Raw genomic sequence first — 24,889 nt, forward strand, 5'->3', positions numbered from 1 at the left:
ATATCCCGTATCTTATTATATATCCTGTATTATTATTTATATAATATAATATAATATAATTTATTTATTTATTTATTTTCCCCCCCTCACTGACGAGTGGAAAGCGGGAGAGTAATTGGTGCTACATAAATATTGTTGTCTGGTTAAACGCTGCTGTTGGGGAGTCTATTAACCGTTAGGAAATCTTGTGGTTCTCAGTCGCTTCCTCTCCTGTAAGTGATGCGTATTTGTCAGTGATGATAAAGTGTTTCTCTGGTACGAGTCCTGTGTGACGCACGAGTGTGAAACCTGCCTGTATTTGTTTTTAACTCGAAGCAGAGAGCCCTAGCGGCAGCAGACATTTTGCCGTGGCTGTGAAGAGTTTTACTGCTCAAAGCCTAAATGCTGAGGAGGATTTTCCAAAAAAACTTTTTTTTTGTTATGTTGTGTTGCGACTACGGCGCGGAACCCAGTCATCGGGTTGTTCTTATAAACCGAATAAGCCCTGTCTGCCAGCGTGTTGCAGTGTCTATGGTGTGAGTGAGTGAAGCCGCCAACACTTCTCATCAGCTGACTGATGTGGTGTCTACAGCTATGAGTAATGTGTGGCCCGGGTCAGGAATCCCCACACGCTAACCTTTTCATCTGTGGTTTTACACTCTGCGTAGAACTGACATTCAGGGGAAAGTTTGTGTGCGCGCCTACACCTTTTAAGAAGGGGAATACAGATGTCCTGCAACGTAAGTGTCGATAACAATAACTGTCTTCCTTTTCCAGAGTCGAACGAAGTGTAACAAAACAAAGTGATTTGCAGGAAGTAGATGAGTAGGATTTATGGTAATGTAAGAAAGTAATACCACGCACGTCAAAACACCAATCTGTCTCTCACCAACAACTGCCAAGCCCCTGTCAGCCTGGCGCATAAAAAAAAAAACACAGCAGAAATGTCAGAGAGAAAAGACGCGCCGCCTTGTTTGATCGGAGACGGTAACCTTTGATGGACGTGATTGTTTGCTGATGTAAGAAATCTGGCTCTGGGTTTAATGAGCACTAATTAGCCACCTCGTGCTTGTTTTGATGTGTTCCAGCAGCGTATCGGGGAGAGCGGCTCGCGCGTGCAGCAAGATGACATGCACTCGTGCTTGTTGGCGATTTATCTTCTACTCCCCTTGCCTTTTATCTGGGTTTCGCTGGCTGAATGGGCTTTTGTGTGGCTATAACGCATTTCGCTTGCCCATTATGTCACCTTTTTTTTTGAAGGTGTTGAGTTCAAAGAACACAGCCAGCTCTCAAGTGATGGGGCGTGCGTTTGTGCTCTTTGATTTGATGCATTTCTTAGCGGAGGTGGGTCTGAACGTTTCGCCTACCGGTTTGATGTTGCTTGCTAAAGTTCGTTGCGGTTAAATCGACTTGAAGCCGGGCTCGCCGTGCTTCGGGATATCGCAGCAAGATGATCGCAGCGATTTAACGAGAGCTTTGAATGGAATTTACAGCATCCGAAAAGATTGCGCTGCACCACGTTTTCAGTTAATGTGAAGGACGGTCTGAGCTGCCTTTCAACACGTTTGGATGGCATTTAATAACGGACTGACTTTCCTTTTTTTATTTTATTTTATCAAGCTGGGATTGAAGCGAGGAGAATAATTGGTACGGATGAAAAGGCCGTGTAAAATGCATCGGTCTTTCAGCTGGTGATGGCACGTCCGTGTCCGCTGTAGTAGACCACACGCTACGACTGAAGCGTCTTTTCTGCGCCTTTCAGCGGTCGCCGCACATCACAGACTGTCGCCCCGTGTTAACGTTAGCCAGGGTCATCCGGGGTCACGCAGGTCAGAAATCCTGCCGCATCTCGCTAACGCCAGAGGCGGCGAGAAGGCATCAGGCACGTGACCGAGGGATGCACACGATGATAAGTCATTAATGGAGTCAAAAGTACGATTGAACACGTTGTTTTCATTCGAATTATTACGTTCTCCGTCAATGAAGTTAATAAAACGCTGTTACGCTGATCACGTGCCGCACGTCAGTCTCCGTATCTGATCGACTCCGGCGCGTTTTCACCACGTTTACTCGTGCACCTACGTTTCCCGATCTCCTCGCCGCGTGTACGATTAAAAGTAGGGCGTGTGAAACTATAACCCGGGTCGGTCAGAGATGATCCGTTGTCGAGAAAATAAAGCCCGCGAGCAGGGAAGAATGAAATTCCGAGTCGTAGCCAACCATAGAACCGTAGAACCAAAAGCATGCGCGTGTGTGAAATGTGTTCTCGCTGTGTAGTTCCAGGACAGATCTGCCGCTGCTGACGGAGAGGCTGTTCCGCGTATATGCAACGCGGTCAAGGCTGTGAGTCAAACACTGTAGGACGGGAAAAGATCCAGAGTGTAAAGACTGAACGTGTAAAGTATTAAAGTGCATTTTATTAATCATTATGTAATAATAGGTGCTCCTTACGGTAGTGTGGACTGAAACATTAACCATAAAGATAACAGAAAACAAACCCCACCGAGTAGAAAACTCCGCTGCGCATTTATGTGTCCAATCTCCTGAGTTTATTTTTCCTGTGCACCGACGGCAGAAGAACCCTAACCTCCCATGTTCTAAGGTCGCGGCGGAAAGCCGGCGAGCAGCGCCGCAGAACGCGACACCGAGCTCCTGGATCAGCTTTCATGCTGGCGGTTTCTCAGTGCACATATCGGTCTGTTGCAGGTTTCAGGAAGTGTCCATTAGGACTTTCTTAAGTTGATTGATGTGTGGGATCGGAGGGGAAGTGCCAGGCAGGCTTTGCGTTACCTTGATCTTCAGTGTGGGTGTACATTACTTCTCCTTCCCCGGCAGATTCCTTCTGGCCCGCTCTCTGCTCTGGCCGTTTCTGTAAGTTTTATGTTTTGTTCCGTGCTCGAGGGGGATGTTTTGAAGTAGTCGTTCTAAGGTTACGGTTCGGTTTACTCTCTCTCCTCCCTTAAGACCTCGGACGTTCCCGTATAATCCGGAGGTCGACCCCGCGGTGAAAAATGATTGATGCGAGTTAGAATAATCTGCGGCGGGCACAGTGAATTTGACCTTTATCGATGTACCAGCTCGTCACAAGCAAAACCTCCACATCGGTTTATAACCAGAAAGCTCTCCTTCAGTTTCCTGTTTAAGCTTGCCACACACTTTTTCTTTTTTTTTCTTTTTCTCCAAGCAGGTCATTTGAATACTATCGGTCTTTGAAGAGTATGATGAGTTAAGCTACAGCACGCAGTTGAACATAAGTCTGAAATTGCCATTTGTGGGCGACCTGCTTCATGTGTCAAGCCAACCAGATGGAATATTAAGTGTCTAATAGCGTATGAATTTGTTGCAGTCTGCTCAGTTGAAGTGAAGGGTTAGTTCATAATTTGATGGGAAATTCAGGCTTTTAAGTGCTTAATTTCCGGATGGAGTATGCTAATATTGTGTTTAAACGTGCACCCGCTCGTGCAGGCGGTGCGGCGTGTGGTACAGCTGGGGTATGCGTCTGCACGTGTTTGATATTAAATGATTGAAGAGATGTCTTATAATCCAGGGATTTTCCTCACTGTCACTTACATTCAAGTTGTGCATAATGGAGTAACAGTATGTGCTGCTGCTTTTTTTTTTTTTTTCGTGTGTGTGTGTGTGTGTGTGTGTGTGTGTCCCTCATCCCCTGCATCATTAGTCTGTCCTGATGTGGTAATTGGAGGATTATTTATTGGTTAATGAGATGTGTGTGAGAATTACAGAGTTCCAAAATCTCAATCGCTGTACTGCACTACACTCTATTTATTTATATATTTATTTATTCATTTAAAAGTCAGAACCAGCGGTGTGCGGTTTTGCCGACGCAAAGCTATGCGCACACTGCACGAGCGATCACGGACGAGGCTCACGCAACAGCAACAACAATCTTTCACCTGGTGAGATCCTGACTGAAGTGCGCCCGATTCCCCAAATCCCACTTTCTTACAAAAATAAACACGAGAGAGATTTCTATCATGTGGTTTGTTTTCTGCGCAGTTTTGTACAGAATGAAGGCGGGGGGGAGGAACGAGAGAAGGTTGTGGCGGAAGAAGTAAGGACTGGCTTTGTTGCCGAGTCCCCGAATTAGTCTGTGACTGGGAAATCAGGGTCGAAATCATGTAGTGGGTGTGGGTGCGGTTTTAGGGACGTTTGAATCCATGGAAGTTAAGAGTATGGTTTTTTTTTTAAAAATGTTATGAGTTTGTGGATATTAAAAAAGAGAGAAAGAAACGGTTAAATCAGAGAACTGTTTTGATTTGACCACGGGCTAGTTGGAAGCAATGTATAATCTACTTCTAAAAGTAAAATTGTCGCGGAAGAATGTCGTTCTGGTTTGTGTAAAGGGGAAAGGTTCGACTTCAGGCTTCTCTGTTTTGGCTAGCCAGAACCAGCACCCAAACTTCCGGACAAAAAGTACTTTCAAATACGTTTTAAACGTATGGCTAAAACGTGCGCTCTTACCCGTCCGTGCAGGTGGGAGTCTTGAGTGTGGGTTTTTGTCGAGTGTGAAACTCGAGCTCGGCAGTGGGAGAGGGTGTTGGCTACGGGACCCGGCGGACGAGTTGAAGCCACGACGCACTCTAAACTTGCCCTGTGAATCAGAACGTTGAGAGCGAACCAGATGACCAGGCAGGCGGGGGGGGGAAGGAAAGACGAGAGGGACGAGGAGAAAGGAGTGGAGCGAGTGAGTGAGTTGGACCATGCTGTGAGAGTGAGGGGAGAGGCAGTTTGATGGACGGCGGCGCGGGGATGTGCTCACTCAGCCGAGAGGCTCCCAGAGGGAAGGCAGAATGGAGCACATCATTACGCAGGGAAGGGAAGTGCCGGGCTTGCCCTCACACACACACACTCTCTCTCTCTCTCTCTCTCTCTCGCTCTCTTTCACTCTCGTTCCCTCACTTATATTCCCCCATGCACCACCGCCACAGCACTTCAGTCATTCAGTGGCGTGGGGGTGGGAGAAGGGGGGAGTTTATCCGAGCCATGCGCCGGTGAAACCACAACACGCAGCGATCAAGGTTAAATCATGTAAGTGAAACCACGCACCAACAGCAGTTTTATGCTCGAGTTTGTCTGTCAGTTGCCACGATGATTTTTCACAAGGGGAAGCGTAGTGTTGAACTCTCACCCCAATTTGTAGTCAATTTAACATGTATGCGGTTTTTAGAATCGCTCACGACCTGTTGTTTACAGATCACTCTAGAGCATAAATGATCGAAATATACGTGGGCGTGGCCTCCCGAAGTTCGTTAACTTGCGCCCTTGTTCCGATGCGTCCACGGAGTACCACAGAGCTCATTCGGTTACCGCTTAATACCTCTCCGTTTACTCTCGGCTAGTCTGTCCGTCTTGGCGTTTTCGCTTAGACGTGCGTGGAAATGAAATTCATAACAGGTCCTGACCCATGAAATCGCCGGATTGATTCGCGCCCGGTATAATTTCTGGCTGTCGTTTAATATCTAACCCCGATGGAGCAGTTTCCCCGACACGTTCCTGACGGAGCTGCGCGTGATAAAACTCCTGCTCAGTACACTCGCTTCAGGCTATAATCCGCGTGTGGTGTCACCAGTAAGAGGATTAGCACTATTGTCTTATTACATGCTGACATCTTTTTGTGTTTCGCTGCTAATACCGCTTAAAGGGCTCGTATAATGGAAGCCCGAATTTTCCTCGGCTTTCTGAAATAAAAGAGCTTAATATCGCCGGACTGTTGTTAAAGTGCCGCTCGCTCCACAGTCCGTAATGTTGATTTGTTTTAAAGTTATTTTAATATAGTATAGAGACTGAGCAGCAAAAACAGTCCATTTTGGATTTGCTGTTTCTTTGACATCCATCCATCCACGCGTTCGCCTTCCAGCAGGTTATCCCTGCCTGTTTGCGTTACAGCAGGCCATCTCTGCACTGTTCCAACAAGCAGTTAAACTCTCTTCTGTCAGAATAACACGCAAGCTCTAAATGTACCGTTCTGAAATGGCGTGCTGTAATCTCTGGTAAATTGTCCTCTCCTTTTGCTTTTATTATCTGGCTCTGGCCCTAACGCACAAGGCTGTATTTGAACAGATGCCATTATTTGTCTCCGAGAGCGTCCTACGCGGTTCTACACGTGTCACAGGCCGGGGCGTGGTGCGCCTCGTTTCACAAGCGAGGCGACCAAGATACAAAGAACCGTGTAGAATATGGGACGTTTTTAAGCAGCTACCGCACGTTGCACTACTTATCCTTGAAACGCCGGCACTTACAGCTCTATTGTATTCTGCCGAGGTTTAAAGAAGATATGTACCAGTACAAAGTATCCGGGCAATCTTAAATGCGATTGGCAGAAGCCCTGTTGAGTGCTTTTCTGTTTGAGCCTTGTACATGAAGAGCTGCTTTATTGCATTTCTCCTCATTAGTTTCGCAGACCGGTCTGGTCTAGACATAAAATATCCCGTGAAACGTTGTCTCCGCTTAGCAGCATGCCGTATTGCCCAGAGCCTAGTTAAGCTAATTCAAAACAGGTTCTGTTTACACAAGATGGGTGAAACGAGTATACGCGAGGCAGTCGTGGACCTATAGCGAGGGAAGAGGAGAGGAGGACGTGCAGGCAAGTAGCACACGTGGCACGTCAGAGAATGTGACGGGGCTTCTGCTGACGGACGCAGCTAAGAAGCGTTTAGCACCGCCGCACCACCTATCCGTCAGTCTCGAAGAAGCCAGGCAGCATGTGGCACGAAAGGTCATCCGGGGGAGGAAACTCTCTATTATGGACAGATGATGGAGTCAGCTTTCTGCCTCTGGAGACAGAGCACTTGCAGTCAGTGAAGCATTGACTTGCTTGGCAAGTCCTGCTGCTTCCCCCCCCCCCCTCTTAGTTTTCGACAGTTGGTTGTATTCTGGCAGCACTGTAGGAACGCAGTACTGATCTGCAGTGCTTCTCATCACGGACCGTGGGCTGGAAATTTATACGTATAACTTTTTAACTCCCAGTTTGGGATTGACGGATTTGACCAGGCGTTACGGCTACAGTGTGAACGCAGAGACTGTGTGTCTCATCACCTGCGTCCGCTCCACTGTACATACCCGTGTCTCTGTATCCGTGTGTCCATCCGAGTTGCGCAATTAACTTCTGTGGGAATAATTTGAATCTCGCGTTAAAACATTTGGGAACAAAGCACCGTTTCCATCCCGTGTGTTCACGAGAACAAAATCGCCGCTTCCAGGGAAGCTGGCGCACGGTATCGAAGCCGTGGGAAGTCACCGTGGCTCTAATATCATAAATGACGTGCGCGTCAGAGCATGCAGAAGAAACCGCACCGCAAACCTCATGTTATCTTGCGAGGGACCGGATCGTGCGAAAGTGTCGGGACATCCCGTACCCTGTTTTTTACCGCCCACGGGATGGCGAAAGTCTGGAGAACTTGGTTTCTTTCAGTGTCTCTTTGGGTCCATCATGCTGTGTTGCTCTTAGTCGCACTGTGCATACTGTGTTGCTCGGCCTCTCTGGCGTGTTGTCTCCCTGTGGCGCTCTGTGTCTCTGTCTCTAGGTCGGTTCGCGTTGCCCGGTGTACCGCCCTCGGTCTCCGTGCGTGCCTCTGTCTCACCTCTTCAATTTCTACTGCAGTCGTAACTTCACATACAATAAATAATTACATTTTTAAAAGCATTGTTTGTTCATTTTTGCGTTCATACGTTACTTATCAAGGCATTTTATTGATGTATCTCTGTGTCCGATCACAACTTCATTAAACGTCCGGTGTTCCATCATACAGTCCTCCAAGCGTGACGTGACGATTTAAATATCTGCACGTGCCGCCGCAAGAAATCGCGTCACACGCGCAAGAGGAAGAGCAACCGCTAGAAATCTAACTACGAATGTATCGGTAAACTTCCCGTACGCGTCTCCAGCTCCCGGGTAAAGAGGAGAGCGAGCCGTTCCTACGTGCCTACGCTTCTCCTTACCGATCGCTCGAGCGCGGCTCAGTTCACGTACGGACAGTCCGAATCTAAAGCGTGTTTAAAGTGTCCCCACAGATCACCGGCAACAGGTAATCGCTATCGATCGGAGTCACGTTTATCTATTGCACACACTTGAAATGCGGTGTGAGACCGCGTTAAGTATTTGAATGGTGAGCAGGCCGCCTTGCGCACTCCGGTAAACGCAAACTAGCGAGGAAAACTAGCCGACGACTATTAGCACCTCGGTTCCTTCGGTGACCGTGCCCTCTGTTAGTCATGTGCTGTTGTAAAGCACTCGGGATATGAGCGCTGAATATAAGCGTCTGGTGCTGCACTGTTTAATCTAGTCTGTAGAGTTGCAGATTACTTTTCAGCGACGAAACTCGCCGGCTAATTCACGTCTAAGCTTTACCAGGGAACTGCTTCTTCTCAGCCTGTGTTGCTGTCTTTCTGCCCCTCCTCCTCTCCTCTATGCTTGCTCTCTCTCTCTCTCTCTCTCTCTCTCTCTCTCTCTCTCTCTCTCTCTCTCTCTCTCTCTCTCTCTCTCTCTCTCTCTCTCACTCTCTCTCTCACACTCTCTCTCACTCTCTCTCTCACACTCTCTCTCTCTCTCTCTCTCTCTCTCCCCCTCTCCCCGACACTGTGCTGCCAAGTTGGAAATACGGCACGTTGTTTTCTTGGAACGGATTAATCAGTCATTTTTGAGAAAGACGAAATGTACTTTGGTGGTCATCAGTACACCTGGGCAGGCCTTCTTAAGTTTCACGTATGTGAGAGAGACGTTGCGTATGTCCGCGTTCCTTTTTCTGCCTTTTCTTTAAGGTCCGTCAGGCTGTCCTTCATCCAGTCTGTATTTTGCATTCTCTAAACGATCCGCGAAAGGAGAACCGAGAAGAATCCGAAAAGAGGGTCGAGGTGAGCGTCAGATGTCCTCCGTCCAGTCTGGAACCCAGGTGTTCCCTGAGGGTTTACCTACTCCATCTGATCCTTGACTAACCCGGTGCCGCGCTACTCCTCGTTTAGCGGAATGGCTTATGGGAGCTGAATCCCAGAGCTTGTTTAACACTCACCGAAAACCAGTGGTGCCATGACACCCCACCCCTTCTTCCTGTTGAGGCCTTAACACGCTTGTACTAGAGGAACAGGCTTCTCTGCTGATGACTGCATGGAGAAGAGAAGAATCTCTAATGGAGAAGAGATTTCAGCTTGCGGTTTAAGATTTTACATCAGGATTTTTGGAAATGGGAACAGAGTAAAGAAGCAAAACATCTTCAGCTGCACTGTGGAGGGAATGGTATGCAGAGTCATTATTTTCCTCTCGCTCTCTTAGCATCCAAGAGATTTGTGCTCATGAGGTTGAGTAATGGAATCCTTATGGTGCACAAAACGCATTCGCTCTAGTAGTGGCTAGAGCTCGGGTTGCTGCTGCCCAATCCAGCACCAGTATTTACATTCCTGTCGGTCAGGCCTGCACTACTGGTGTCGCTATGATTATTTGTATCTCTGACATGTCATCCGTCAGTACACTATAGAGCACTTCAGTCCAAGAGGCTGCTGCCTGTAATCCCGTGTCTCTGCACTACACTTGCATTGAAGAGCTGTTTTAATTGAGGACTTTTCTATAGCCTCTCTTCACTCAAGTACTCTTATTCTGCCACCCCATTGTGAGTGTCGTCTCATTTATCTCTCTGTTACCTGACACTCCACGTTCACCTTAAGCTGAGTGCATAAATCTCGAACAAAACACACTGTCTAAAAGGTGGATGTTGGTGTATACCATGAAGGAAGGCAGTGATTTGGGTCATCGGAAGGCCAGGTCTTTATTTTTATATTTATATATATATATATATATATATGTGTATATGTGTGTGTGTATGTATATATATATATATATATATATGTGTGTGTGTATATATGTATATGTCTTTCTTTTTAGGCCTGTGATTCTGATTGAGCTTTGTGCAACCTCCTTGTTGCTTGCCACCTGGACTTTGAGTATAGTGTGTCAGTGACGGTCGTTTTCTAGCATCTGGCCCACTTGACTGCAGATTGAAGGGGCGGTTGAGAGGAGGAGCTGTCGATCACTGTCTAAGAGGGTGGTGAAAAGCAGCTGTCTGCTACTAGCCTGTCTGGTGTAAAGTGTCTAGAGGTTGGCAGTCACTGTGATGTGGGTTACTTCTGCACTGGTGGAGCAGTTAGCCCGAGCTCCCGAGCGGTAGCTGTTTCGTCACGATTCTCACTCGAAATGATTTCAGTTTCACCCACAACCGCTTTGAGTGAGCGCAATTTGCAGTCCCGGGTGCCGTTCTTAAAGAGACATTATGCAAGTGATATTGGACACCGATCTGATTCTAAAAGTTTGTTTGCGTTTGGTAATCTGATCTGCTTCATGGAGAGGTGCTGTATTGGTAAGTGAACAGAGCATGGTTCAGCTCTTGGTCATGTGCTGGCCGGTAAATAATGCGTTGTGTTGTGTTTTGTTGTTGTTGTGTTTTTTTTTTTTGTTTTTTTTTGCGCCTTGTCGTGGCAGGTTTATCAGTGGTCCTGACATGCCAGCGAGCATTCATGGCTGAATTACAGCTGGCACTGAATCAAGGCTTAACCGCCTGGCCTATTTCTGCTCCTCTGATCTACGCATGATACAAATCTCGGCGCTTGGCAGCAGAACCTGAGCGAGAGGGCGGGTTTGAGCAAATCAATCACAGCCCTGTCCACCTCCAGCACTGCTCCCGGCCTAACCTCAGGTGGGAAGCGATTTCGGATGCCCGTTAGAGGTAGACTCAGCCAAGCAGGCATTTAGCAAGGCCTCAGTGCACACTTCTGACAAATCCCTCAGCTGGATCAGGGGAAAATACCTCTAGGCTCTCCTGTAGTGGTTAGACTGAGTTATACCACTTACCGCCGAACCTTTCTGTTGGCTTGTTTTTGCTTTTCTAGCGTGTTTCAAAACATTCTTTTTAAACAAGTATGTAATTGCTGAAAATTTGATTGTCTTCACCTTTTGAGATTTATTTAATCTCAAAAGAATTAATTCCCCATGTCCTGGGCTGCATTTTTATTTATTTATTTATTTTTAAATTGAATGCAGACCTTCCTCCTATAGATGTTCCAGCACTAATCCCCCTCCCTTTTGGTGGCTGGCATTTTTCCCAGTGGTTCTGTAATTCCCATAGCTCAGACTCATCTGGATTGCTCATAGAGATGGTATTGATTATGATGTTGTGCTGGTCCCTTTGACATGATTCCCTATTATGAGGAGATTGATTGTCTTGTGATTTGGCTAGTCCCTGCGGAACACGCAGCCCGTCTGTCGGTGGCATAAAGAGTCATCTTTGGGATGCTTCGCCACTTCAGGGCCAAGATTTACTCCACAAGAGAGGCAGCTATTTTCTTCTGTAGTGGTGTCTATCGCATCGCTATTGATGAGATGGATCAATAAGAACGTTTTGTATATTAATACAAAGGAAAGATGATCTCGGAGTACCTGATTTTCAAAAAACACACAATGAGCTGTATGACTGAGTTTGCAGGATTAGTTTTTGGAGTTTTGCTTCTTGGTAAAATTGTTAGTTTTTGTTTAAAAGAAATGTGCCCTATAGGAATATTTCACCTCAAAGCCAGACTTCCCCCCCCCTTCCCCCCTTTAATAAATCCATTGTCACGGTGTCTGACGCATAAAAGTGCAGACGTGGCAACAGTGACAAATGACGACAAATTTTAATAAAAAAACGAGTCCGTCCGATCAAGGAACATCGTTTTGACTGATGTGTGGTGTCTCGTCTCTTTCAGGCTGTGACGCACCTTGCATAAAGTGCTGCGCCAAATATGCACCAAATTCAACTGTTAAATGAATTTGAAGCGGTAAAATAATTAGAATTCTGTCTGCCTTGCCAAGCAGTGTGTGGTGCCACCTTAACGTGGTGTGACGTTGGACCCTGCTCTCGTCTACTAGCTAGCACTGGCTCAAGAGTACACGAGCGTGCGCTAGCTTGCACTCGGAAAATGTGCGCCGTTAAGCGTCCCATTTGTGAAGGATTTGAAACGGCTTCTGGAGTGGGAGTGAGGCGGAAGTAACGAAGTGCTAGATTTCAAGAAGTATAAGACTTGAAGAAATTGTACGGTCAGCTGTTCATGCGTTCGTTGTCGGTTCGATGTAAGTAGATGATGGGATTTAATGCCTTTCTTTAAATCATCATGATGAATAATCTTGAGCGCTTTTTTTTAAAGGATATTTGCATATTCAGGTCTGTATTTGGCAGAGTATTTGAATAACAAAGTAACCGATACGTGCAGCCCTACTTTTAAGTGAACAAGACCCGACTTCACAACTCGTTCCTCTGTCTGATCTGTGACCTGTTAAGTGAATTGTTTTAAAAGATGGCCTTCCAGCAATTAGCAGATGGAAGATAACCAAGGCAGGTTGCCATGTCAAAATGTTTAGACAACGTGAACAGTGCTAGAGGGCTCTCTGGCTCTCTTCCCCCATTTCCGCCCATGTTCAGTCTAGTTGCTTTGTTACCCCCAGCTGCTGCCAGATGTCTGCCATTATACTCGAGGAGCATGAGCTGGCCTGGGCTGTGCACAGTTCTGCCTCAGATCTCAACCACAGCCCCTTGGCTTTTAATTAACTCGACCGTGCACCGGGAGGAGAGAGAGCCTGCAGCACAGGGATGCTGTCTGGACTCTTTGTGGGTTTGTCTAGGACTGAGAGGTGTATTTGTGCAAAAAAAAAAAAAAAAAGTGAATAGCCACAAGGCTTTCACCATGTCATCGCACGACACGGAGTTGTTGTAATCAGATCTGTCCACCTGTGGTGGCGTTTGGCCTCGTGTACTGGCGGGACAGATTGCGAAGCACTGCGCAGTCTCCTTTTCGCTGAATGAGGCCAACCCCCCGGGCCATAATTAGATTAGTGCCTGTCATTGTCCCACACCTGTGATCCTCACACTCATTTGTTAAGAGAGTGGAGTGATGGGATTAGGCTTGTAACAGGCACCCACAGCTGGAGCCTAGCGTAGCACAGCATAGCACGGACATAATAATAAGGAGCCTGAGCCTGCCACAGACACACACGATGTGACTTTACAGCATGGATGTTCTTCCAAGAAAAATATTCGTATGCTCCTCCGTGAAATTGTTTGGCTGCGTTATTGTGAACCTGTTATCTTTTTGCCTGCTTGCTGTGACCTGGTAATGAGCTTGATATCACATGGCATGATGCAGGGGCCAGGGTTCCTTTATTTATCTATTTATTTATTTCATTTTTAATACAGTGCGTTTTGTTTTTTTCCCACGTAGTTTTCGCAGTCCTAGCCTATTCCCGAACACTAGTCGAGATTCCCCTGTGACGCCGCAGCTACAAATCCGGAAGGGCGAAACCTTAAATGAACACACGTGAAGCCAGCCGTCACGTCTTTTTAAACAATAGGGTAAGCAGTTAAGACCAGTTTACTCTGCCGCATTAGTCTCACGCCTGTCTCGCAGAACGGTTTGGCTTCCTTTTCGAGCAATGTTTTGATCCACACCATTTCTGTCAACGCGTGACTCAATCTGTCCAACGTCTATATTCTCCAAGTGGGCTGTTATTTATTTATTTATTTATTTATTTATTTATTTATTTATTTATTTATTTATTAGACTTGCACAGCAGTTACACACAAACTCTCCACCTCCCTCATTCTGTTATGATTATAAAGAACACAAGGTCATGATTTTGCAAAGTGTTTATACAGTAGTGACGCAGTAGAAACACTCGCTGTTTAGCTCTATCGCTCTGTTGTAAAATCCGACTTTACACTGCTTGCATTCAAGGAAGGAGTTTTGAAAGATTGGTTGACGAGTCTGCAGTCCTGTTTTGGTGACGGCCGACTCTTAAACGGTATCACGGCCCCCGTTTGGCAACGGCTAGTCCTCATGAAATGTTATCTGTTGATCATGTCGGTTGAATTATTAACCCAGCAAGGCAATCTGTACACCTACTCGTTCATGAAATTCTCTAATCACAGGTTTGAGTATTTCTGTGTCTGCTGATATCCTGGGACTTTCACTTACGGCAGTCCCTAGAGTTTACCCAGACTGGTGCAATAAAGAAAAAACATCCAGCGAGTGGCAGTTCCGCAGGCGGAAATGTCTCGCTGATGTGAGAGGTCAGCTGAGGATGGCCGGACGGGTCCGAGCTGACGGAAAGGCTACAGTAACGGCATGAATCCAGCTTCCCTTGCGTCAGTAGTCCAGGTGGTGTAATGCTGGGGGGAATGTTTTCTTGGCACACTTATGTTAAAACCAATCAATCATTCCTTGAATGCCACAGCCGATTTGAGTGTTGTTGCTGACCGTGTACATCCGTGTACATGGTCACAATTTACCCATCTTCTAATGCTGACTTCAAGCATGAATGCACCAGGTCACAAAGCAAAGGTCGTCTCAAACTGGTTTCGTCATGACATTCGGTACGTTTACACGGACAGCGATAATCCGATATTAACCCGATCAAGACGATACTCGGATTAAGAAACTTGCATGTAAACAGAGATTATCGATGACCTTAATCCGATTAAAGTCAACACAAATGGAAGTAAACACAGATGGAATTAAGACGTGTGGAGTGTTCCTGTTTTAGTCGCGTTATGGACGTGCGTTACAGACACGTACACACCTTAATCACACTATTAACGTCGTGTGGGAGTTTTCACCACATTGTGAGACAAGACACGTACACACACGGCAGCGCTCGACCGTCTGACGCCAAACAAGAGAGCACGGCCGCGTCCCAAACTAGTGTACTTACCTACTGTATAGTAGGAGAAATACATGTATCTCGGCTACTATATAGACGGTAAGTACACGGTTTGAGACGCAGCCCACGGCTTCAAGCAGTCGTCTATTAGCATGTACAGCACGATACTTTAGTAAAATTAAAAATGAAACACCCAAAACTGTACACGGTTCCATAACGAAGACCAACTGCATGTCGATACGTGACATTCTGGAGGGGACGGCGTGACGCGGTGACGTCATGACGTGTGCCGTTAATCCATGTTCTATAACATGTAACACGGGAACATGAAAAGAATATTCTAAACGCAACTCGTGTAAACACTTCAATCACAATCTTGTCTTATTCAGAATAAGGTCAATAATAATATCACTGCTGTCCATGTAAACGTAGTCATTGAGTTCAGTGGCCTTCCAAGTCACCAGATCTGAATCCAATAGAAGACCTAAGGGATGTGGTAGAATGGGAGAATTGCAGCATGAAAGTGCCCCTGATAAATGTGCAGGAATTGTGTGATGTAATCATGTCAACATGAACCAGAATCTCAGTGGAATGTTTCCAACGTCTTATGGAATCCATGGCATGAAGAATTGAGGCTGTTTTGAGAGCAAAGCGAGGCCCTATGCAGTATTAGTAGTGTTCCTAATAAAGTGCCCGGATTGTATATCTTGAGTCTTTTACTTAAGCTCTTTGATATGGAAAGCTGTATCGGCAGCTTTTTCCCACCCGGGTTTGTTTTTGTTTGAGGAGTCACGAATAATGGCGTATCTTTTTGTTTTGAGTGCGTTTTTTCATCGTTCAAAATACCTCTGACTGTTTTGAATGATTTCTCATCATGCCAGTGATTTTAATCTATTTTTGTACCGAAGCTGAGCGTAATGAAATCAAGAACACATCGATGACCCAGACAGTAATGCGTTTCTTCCATCCTGTTTCGATATTGAACTCGGGGAATTGGTATGCAGTATACAGGTATTGAGGTAGAACTACGTTCAGTCAGGTCAGGGTGTAGTTTTGATGTATTCAGCATGTTCCCCCTTTAACATGCACACACTGTGAACTCTGCATGGCCCCACAGGAAGCCCAGGATAAACTCCCAGCTGGTGGCTCAGCAGGTGGCGCAGCAGTACGCCACCCCTCCCCCTGCAAAGAAAGAAAAGAAGGAGAAGCCGGAGAGACCTGAGAAGGAGAGGGCCGATGGCGAGCGACCAGAGCGGAACCTGCCTGATGTTGAACACCCAGCCAAGGAGAAGGTTGAGAAGGACCATGCTGACCAGGAGAAGAAGGACCGAGAGAAAGAAATCACTGTTGCCCTACCAAAGAAACCCAGCAGCAAAAAGACCAGGTACTGCACGTTGTCTGCATATTACTGCAAAGCACATGAACGTAAATCTATTGTCTAGCTCGTATTAACTGCTTCTCGTCGTTCCTCTTCAGGCCCAAGATGGACAACCATCAAAGCCCACCAAGTGAAAGAAACAGTATACAGTCTGGGAAATCGACCACCAAGACTAAAAACTCTCACATCTCAAGGTGCTTCGGTTTCCATCTTTTATTATTTTTGTGTTTTTATCTTTAACTTGCTGACAGAGCTATAGTTTCTGATCTCATGTCTTATTAGAATGTTTCATTCCATCCCATTTAGGAAAGGGGGGAAAGAAAGAAAAAAAAAAAAAAAGGTAGTATATTAATAACTGCAGTTTGAGATGCCTTCCCTCAGCTTGAATAGCTACTGTTAGTCATTCTGTCACTGAACAAAGCTGGCAGACAGCCACAGTGCATCTCAATGTAAGAGCTGCTCTGATTCACAAATGCAGCCCCCCTCGCTCTACCCTGTTCTTTCTCCTTCTCTGTCTCTGAATGAGCGCGTTAGTCGTGGGCTGTGCTCAAATGAGCAGTGCAAGGTTTCACTCCCACACACTCTCTGCTGGCTGTTTTCCCACTGATCTGTCTAGGCCTGGCCGATAGGACGACGTAATCGGATATCAGCCATGTCTAACACATAATTGCCGTTAATCCTGCGTGCACAATGATTCCATTTTCCCTCGAAAAAAAAAAAAGTAGTATACAGAACTACAGTGGGGGGGGTGTTTAAAAAAAATAAATAAATAAAATCATTTTATGAAATGCTACCCCCGGCTTACCAAAATACTCAATTATGAGTCTAGTGATTGTTGTAGTATTAAAGTAAATTAGTAAAGGCAGCAGGCAGGTTCAATAAGTTTACAAAGGGTAAGATCGCACGTTGGGCTCTTGAGGCGAGGGGGATGGAGGTGCATCGCGCTCATCAGAAAGGCTGTGACGTTTATGAGCCCCCAGTGCGACGCCGCACACAGCACTGTGGTGCACTGCGATGGTCACCACATACACCTCGATGGTAGAGTGGCGCTTTCCTCTGTGGAGCTGTCCCTTTAGGAAGGTTACTCCAACTGCACCCCTCGGTCACAGAGGGATCGACGGTTTAAATGCATGCAGCAAAATGGAACCAGTTTGTCTCCGTTTCGCGAAACGTAGGTCTTCATCTAGTACAACCGCCAGTTACACCGTTTCAACAGCAGGCATGCGTAATCTCGAGGACAAATAAATTCTCTCTCTGTCTGTCTCTCAATCATTGCGAAGGAGCTTGAACAAAGCATAGCAGACAGTCGAAGATCTCCTTCAATGCTGTCAGTATAGGCTGTACACTGTGGCACAGTGACCCGTTGCAGTGCGGAAGACCGCACGTTTTTTTTTTTGTTTGTTTTTTTTTAAAAGGTTAGCCACATGCAAGCTTCCCTTGTACACAGGCCCCACTGGCTGTCACTGTAACAAGGTGTTGGAAGATGGTGAATGAGCTCACAGATCTGGGTAACACAGATCTGAGACCACTCAACTGTGTTCGACAGTGTTCATATCACTAATGGTCCATGGCTTGAATTTTACTGCATTTGTATTTTTCTTTGTAATCTCTTGTATTCTATCGAAAGAGAAAGATCCTTGCACATCCCAGTACATGGGAATAACATTCGTTGCTTTGCTTCTGTTCAGCAGACCCAAATTGAAGAACGTGGACCGGAGCACGGCCCAGCAGCTGGCCATCACGGTGGGGAACGTGACGGTAATCATAACGGACTTTAAAGAGAAGACGCGTTCGTCCTCCACGTCCTCCTCGACGGTGACGTCCAGTGCCGCCTCTGAGCAGCAGCACCCGAGCTCGGGCTCCGAGAGCATGGACAAGAGCTCGTCACGTGCCTCCACTCCTAAACGAGACCTCTCACTTGGCCATGATGAGTCATTCTGAGCCTTCAAACGGCTCTTGGACATTGTGGAGAATGCTGGGTGTTCTGCAGTTCTCCTATGCCCTGCTCTCATTCCGCCCATCTGCTTTCTATTACCAAAAGAGGGACGAATGTCTGCTACATCCCCCACATTTACACAAACGTTGATGTGCGCATACGTTCCCTGATTGGAGATAATTTCATCTCTCTGGACCCTTAGCAGTGGATTCTCAGCATCACACCTTGGTAGCACTGGAGTGACAGCAGGGCCAATGAGATGGCATCCCCACTCTTGTATGTATTGTTTTATACTTGTAAGTAAACATCTGGCTGAATCAACAACTTTCTTTTTTTTTTTTTTTTGTTTTTTTTTTGTATTAAAAAAAAGGTCTGCTGTGCACAATAACCACCTACACTTTAACAATTTCCTGAATAGCTATGACACTTATTTATTATCTGTCGTGTCTTAATACTTTGAGATTTTTCCCCATTGAAGCTTCGCTAAGTAGCATGGCTGATGGTTCCATTTTACAGTTTTAATGATATTTTAATGCGTTTGAATTGTTTTCCTGGAGCCCCCTGAGAAACTGTCCCACATTGGTGCTAGCTACACTGTGAATCCTTTCTTTTTTTTTTTTTCCTTTCCTGCTCAGACTGTCTTTCACACTTCAAGGTCCTTAAGCCTATTTCACTCCTTTTTCTGTCACTCCACATCAGCTATTCTTTTTTTTCTTTTTTTTTTTTTTTCTTCTTCTTCCTTCCTTTCTTTCTTTCTTTCTCTCCCCCAAGTGAGTGCTGGCTGTCTGCTTTTCATGGTGGCATTTTCAGCCCTCGTTTTGCCTGGCAGGTCTGATTTTCTAGCTTTTCCACAGTCCAGACTTTGTAACCTGGTCCCTGTGATGCCTGTCTTTTGACATCTGTGAATAGAACCTCATCTTTTACACTTGCAGTGCAGTTTCTATGAATTAATGGCATTGTTTGGCAGAGGTATTTTGTAACTTATTGGTTATTTATGGCATGTAGTACAAACACTAAACACGTTGAAGTCAAGAAACTAGTCTAATTGGTCTGGTTTTAAGTTATGCCATACCGACCCACATTATCATTTTCTTACAGAGTGCGTTCCAGCATACCTGAATCACAGTTACAGCTTCAGACTTTTTGTTTGGTGAAGGATAAAATAAGACAAAATGAAGATCTAGACCGTAACTTGGGCCTCGGGTGACTTACTAATTGTTTAGAACCGCATGATCTCGCTGAAGGGAAACGGAGGACACAATAAGTTTGTGTTTTTTCTTCTTTTTGGTCACATTGTCCAGTGTTCAGCTGTGTTTCAGACAAACTCTCACACCCTGCCATAATGGCCAACAATAAGAGTAGTAATGCCTAACTATCCCTTAAAAAAAATAAAATAAATAAATAAAAAATATCCACTTAGCTTCCTCTTGAACTGTATTAAACCTGTATAAAGTATGTGTATATGATACGAGTTTTATTTATTGAAGGACCAAAGGAATTTGATATTGACATGATAGACAAATAATTTGAAATGTAATGATCATATGTGTGATATACAGTATATATATATATTAAAAAAAATACATTTTAAATAAAATCTAATATAATCCATATCTAATTCTTGCTAATTCTTGTCCACAACATACTGTGAAACTCATCAGTTGCTTTGGAATCAAACCTGTAAAGACCACATCAGCGTTAGATGTTGTACGTTACCGCGTCGACTCTTCCGAGACGCGGTCGGTTAGAGGGTCACTTCTTGTACAACAGTATTGCAATATTTTAAAGTTTGGTCATCGATTGAATTGCTTAATAAGTAATGTTCTAGTAACCGGTTAATGTTTAGAATCAGAAGTGTGAACAGCTGTGAAATAGATCACTTGTGTATCACTTGTAACAGAATTGAAGACTCGGTTTTTACTCCTCCAGTGACGGGATGAATTGAAGTTTTGTTTTTGTTTTCTTTCTTCCAGTGGCTTTGGGATATGTTCTTTTGAGACAGCAGTAGTGCATAGTCCTCTAGTGTTGTGTACAAATGAAGGCTTTACTGGGTCGGTTTGTGAGACAGTAACCACGTCTTGTTTGTGTATTTGTGATATTAACCAGTGGACTTTTTTTTTTTTTTTGTTGGATTCTGAAAGCATCACGTTGTAACCACTCTCGAAGACTCGCATCACCCGATCTGTGCTTAATTCAACTGAACCATGTTTATGTGGTTCGCTTGGCAGTTGTACTGAATTGGTAAGACTTTTTTTTTTAATTTTTATTTTCTTTTGAGAATATGCAATGTGAACACAACATGAAGAAAACTACATTGGGCAAATTACCAAAAAAAAAAAAAAAAAAAAGTGTGGGGGCGGGGTCTATTTAACGTTTCAAAAGCTTGCCACATTTGAACCCACTTGCAGTTGTTGGAACTTGCTGAGCACTGTATAGCCTACTTCTCCATTTCTTCTGAATATAGCCATCTCTTCACTTGCCTTACCCACGATCATAAGCGGTTAGCTAACTTTTTTTGTAAAATTGTAAAGAGAAAAATTGTATCTTAATTTATTGGATTTTTTTTTTTTTTTTTTTAAAAAGGGGGAAAAAAATAAATCAATTTAAACAATGCTTGTATGTGTATCTCAAATATGGTGCAAATGTCAACATAATAGGCTACAAATGGCAATGGAGCTGAACATTTTTCCTTTATATCATTTGTAATTATTATTATTATTAACGCGCAAGCAGTTCTGTTCTTGTGTACGACCGGTAACCTTAATTTACTGTGTAAAGATGGTTACGTTTTCTTTTTTCTTTCTTTCTTTCTTTTTTTTTTTTTTTTTTAAAGCATCCTTTTGTCAGAAACCCACTTAAGTATGCTTAATTACTTGTGATATACAGTAGCATTAACTATGTGGAAATCTCAATATAAATGTACAGTACATCCAGTTGTTTAATTTTGATCCTAATCTGAAGTTGTTGTGAAGCGCTTTCACGGTTTGTTTCGTAATAGCGTAGGGTCTGTTAGTGTATTAATCTTAACCGTTTTAGTTGAACTTTGTCATGCTTTGCGTTTCTTGCTACTTGCTGAGTGTTATTAGTGTGATGGTTGTGTTAAATTTCCTTGTGTAATGTTTATTTTTTGTTTGTTTGTTTTTTGGGTTTTTTTTTTTAATTTTTATTTAATTGAACATTTGCTCCTTGTCTATAGCTTACTACACTGTTCAAATACTACAGCTTTCAGCATGTGCACGACTTTGCTCTTTAGAGGCTACCTTATCATTTTGTTAGCTTCAAATAAAAATGTCTATTTATGCATTTTTGGCTTGTAGTTTTTCACAAATAAAATGTTCAATTTATCTAAAGCTCCACCATGTGTGTTTATTTTTCTCCTTTCCGTCTCACCTGGTAAATATACACGGTATGTTGTATGGTGTCTGGGATCGCTTTCGTGACGATCGGATAAAGATCGAATGTTTCCGCGCTCTGTTTTTGAATACTTGCGCGGTCGAACGTCATCCTTTCCGGAATCGAGTTTTCGAAGCGGATATCGTGAAATACCGAAAATGCAGCGTTTTATGTCTGTGCCAGACTTTCCTCCTCGACTCCTTATTGTTCCTTCTGTTCACACTTGCTACTGATATCCATCCTGGGTGATCAGCTTGCAAGTGTACAGCACTAACTACAGGTCTGAATGCAGTCAAATGCGTCGAGATCTAATCTGATCTTCAGATGAATAGGAGAAGTGACTGTGTGTGTGTGGCCACGTTACATTTGTACTGTGAACGACAGCGTGTCCTCATGTGTCCTGCCTAGTCACCAGTGTTGCCAGTTTTTCTCTGAATTGAGCGATTTATTCCACCCATGCTGTTTTTTTTTGTTTGTTTTTTTTATCACCCATGTGTTGAACATTTTATCAACCAATCTGAGGCTCTTCAACAACTGTCGATGTTTTTCACGAGATAGATTTAACCCCTCGTTCACCCCAAACACCTCACGAATAATGTTAAGAGCATGTGAACTGAACGCTAGAGGAAAAAAATAAAAAGACAAACGCGTGGATTAATATGCGGAACTGCTACTTTTAACGTTACACTAATATACCAAGTTGACAATATTCTGAGGAGATTTTTGAGAACCGATCGCAGATTTCGGCCAAGACGCGTCATTTGACACCACGCTCGTTCAGCCCAAGCCACCTTTGGTTCATGTGCATCGAACAGTACAGCTTAAAGGTAAACCCCCCCCCCCCCCCCCCCCCACCCCCCAAAAAAAATAAACAATTATCCACGAAATCCTGTATGGACTGTCTAATTAGTGTTGAGTCATGTAAATGCTGCAGTCTGATTGCCCGATTCAGATACGACAATGTTCGGATTCCCCGAATTCTGATTCGCAACCCTGGATTATGCCTATTTTAATCGGAAGTGTGTTTCTTGAAAACGCCTTATTCAGAAAATTCGCTGAAAGGAGAAATGTGCGCATGCTCAGTCTGCAAAGAATCATGGGTAGCAACGGCAGCATCTTGAATCTCCCGGGGAAAAATAACAGCGGGAAAGGAAATGTACCTGTGTAGATCGGCATACTTAAAACATCCGTGTCTTCAGGAATTCGACTCGTTCAAATCATGTGGAAAATACAAGGTGTGAATGGCGATACATCTCAGCTGTCCACTTGTGACTGGATCACCAGAGACGGATATTACTACAGTACCGAGTGTGAACATGACCTGTGTGTTAGGAGGCCTCTGCTAGTTCTTGCCCCCTAGGCCTGCTGGGAGCTGTCTCGACTGGGAATGAGATGTCAGAGTAGGACAGCCACCAACAATGTAGATCACTGACATTAGACCCGGGGGAGCCTGTGTCTGGGCGGCCCTCTCTCCACTCCCTGCTGAGAGCTTACACACATCCCTGATTCCCTCGCTTTCACTTTTGTTCCGGACAAGTGTCATAAATCTAAACGCACACATCCTAGCCTTGGCCAGGCATTGATTCTGTGCTCTGCACAGCCACTACTACTAATAACAATTCATAACCGAATACGAAGACGTTATTGGGATTGTAATACGAATACAAATAAGAACTATAGAGTGGAGTCTTTTTTTTCTTTTCTTTCTTTCTTAGGAAGTCGAGCTAGCTTCAGACTAAGCGTGTGAGGATCGTCCAGTGTTTCTGGGTTATAGCGGTAGCGTTCGCATTAAATGAAACTCGATTTTAGGAGTAGACCACACCCACAGATGCAAATATGGCATTGTGTTACACCTCGAATATACAGCACTGTGTAAAAAGTTCTAGGCCCATGCAAAGAAATGTGTTGTCTTCAAAAACAACGAAATTAAACATGTCTTCATTTAAAACAATGTACTATGAAGAGCAGTCACTGGTGATAAACTAAACACGGTCAATATTTGGCATGACAACTCTTGGTCTCTAGAACGACAAATTCTAGAGACTGTCGTGTGAAAATCCCAGGACATTGGCAGATTCTGATCTAATCAAACCAGCCACAGATCACATTTTCCCCTCGTTGTGATAGTTCATGTGAACATTAACATGACGCTCTTGACCTGTATCTGCATGATTTTATCCATTTATGATTGGCTGATTGTATAATTGTAAAGATGAGCGAAACAGGTGTTATAAGTGGTCGGTGAGTATATATGCGCAATACGTACCGAATCAGGGTCGCATAATTTACCCCAAAAAGGTTTGAACTGGTTTGCACGTAAAACATACTGTATGCTAGTAATGCTAGTAACACTAGTCAGAACATGTGCTAGTCATTTCCTGTTGTTTGGCAAAATTCCTTGGTTGTAATCAGTTCAGTACATTTTCAAAATCCTGTTCAAAATGTCTGGAGAAAGGACCACACAGGATTCTTCTCCAGCTTTACCTCAGATGCTAAGAAGCTCGAGACAATTCCTGGTTTCCAACAATCTCCCTTCACTACCTTGCCTTTTGCAGCTCTTTTGCACAAAGCTCTGGACCTCAAAGTGAGGAATCCCATATGGTCATGAAAGGAGGAACATCTGCAGATGGAGATGTGGGGGGAAGCTGCGTTTTATTACGGGGAAGGAATCAGCAGGCCTGCTGGAGTAAGAAGGTCAGCCAGTGTGTTTGAGAGATTTAACCTGCCAGGTTTCTTGGATGTGTCTTGATAACAGCCACCTGTCTTAACCAAGTTCTCAACTTTAACCCTAGATAAACTTCGAATGAATGTAGGACGGTGATTCCATCATCCACCAACAGAAGCTTCAACTTCATGAGCGTCAAAGCCATAAAGCATATTGCCAAGTCGACAGAACTTTCTATGATATGCCAGGCATGTAGGAAAGTAATAAAGAGTTTAGAGCAATGAAGCCGTGTGTAACTTCCTAATGAAATTATGAAGCTGTCCTGTGAAAAACCTCCTGAACAGTGAGAAGGATAAAGAAAATGTCATGAGCAGGAATTAAACTGTTTACATGGGGAAAAAAAAAAAAAACATGGATGGGACAATATGGAAGATTCATGGTATGATGACTGAATAACCCAATATAATTGTTTCTTTTTAAAAAAAAAAAAAAAAAAAAAGAATGTTTTTGAAGAACATTTAAAGGCATATAATACTACAGCTGCAGTGTATCAGTTTTGGCGTGTACCTAATAAACCGGCCACTGAGTTGCCAGTTTATGAGGTGCAAATTGTACATTCCGTCGGGTGATATGTCACTTCGTTGAGGTTTGTGGTATACATGATGCAAGTTTAACAAGCCAGACCTCTAGCATTCACTACATAGTGTGAATAAAAAAAGGCCAAGAACTGCTTACTTTCACAGGAAACGACAATTTGACTGACACTGCAGATGACAAAATGCAGACCTTTTCCTGTAGTCTGTCAACAAACGCAAGGCGAATGAGTGCTTTCACAGAAAGAAAAAA

At 44.3% G+C, this 24,889-nt stretch overlaps 1 protein-coding gene across 2 annotated transcripts in view; it reads left to right on the plus strand.

Moving 5' to 3' along the window:
- rybpb (RING1 and YY1 binding protein b) overlaps positions 1-21,329 on the plus strand; it is a 25,088-nt gene extending 3,759 nt beyond the window's left edge. Inside the window, exons 3-5 of one of the 2 annotated variants that reach the window (XM_017480557.3) lie at positions 15,789-16,055; positions 16,148-16,243; positions 17,738-21,329. In XM_017480557.3, coding sequence (XP_017336046.1) covers positions 15,789-16,055; positions 16,148-16,243; positions 17,738-17,990 — 616 coding nt within the window. In that variant the 3' untranslated portion in view covers positions 17,991-21,329. The remainder of the gene's footprint in view (positions 1-15,788; positions 16,056-16,147; positions 16,244-17,737) is intronic. The other variant, XM_017480558.3, reaches the window with a different exon arrangement.
- Positions 21,330-24,889: the final 3,560 nt, after the last annotated feature.

The sequence above is a fragment of the Ictalurus punctatus genome, chromosome 11, assembly GCF_001660625.3.
Source record: "Ictalurus punctatus breed USDA103 chromosome 11, Coco_2.0, whole genome shotgun sequence".
Lineage (NCBI taxonomy): Eukaryota > Metazoa > Chordata > Actinopteri > Siluriformes > Ictaluridae > Ictalurus > Ictalurus punctatus.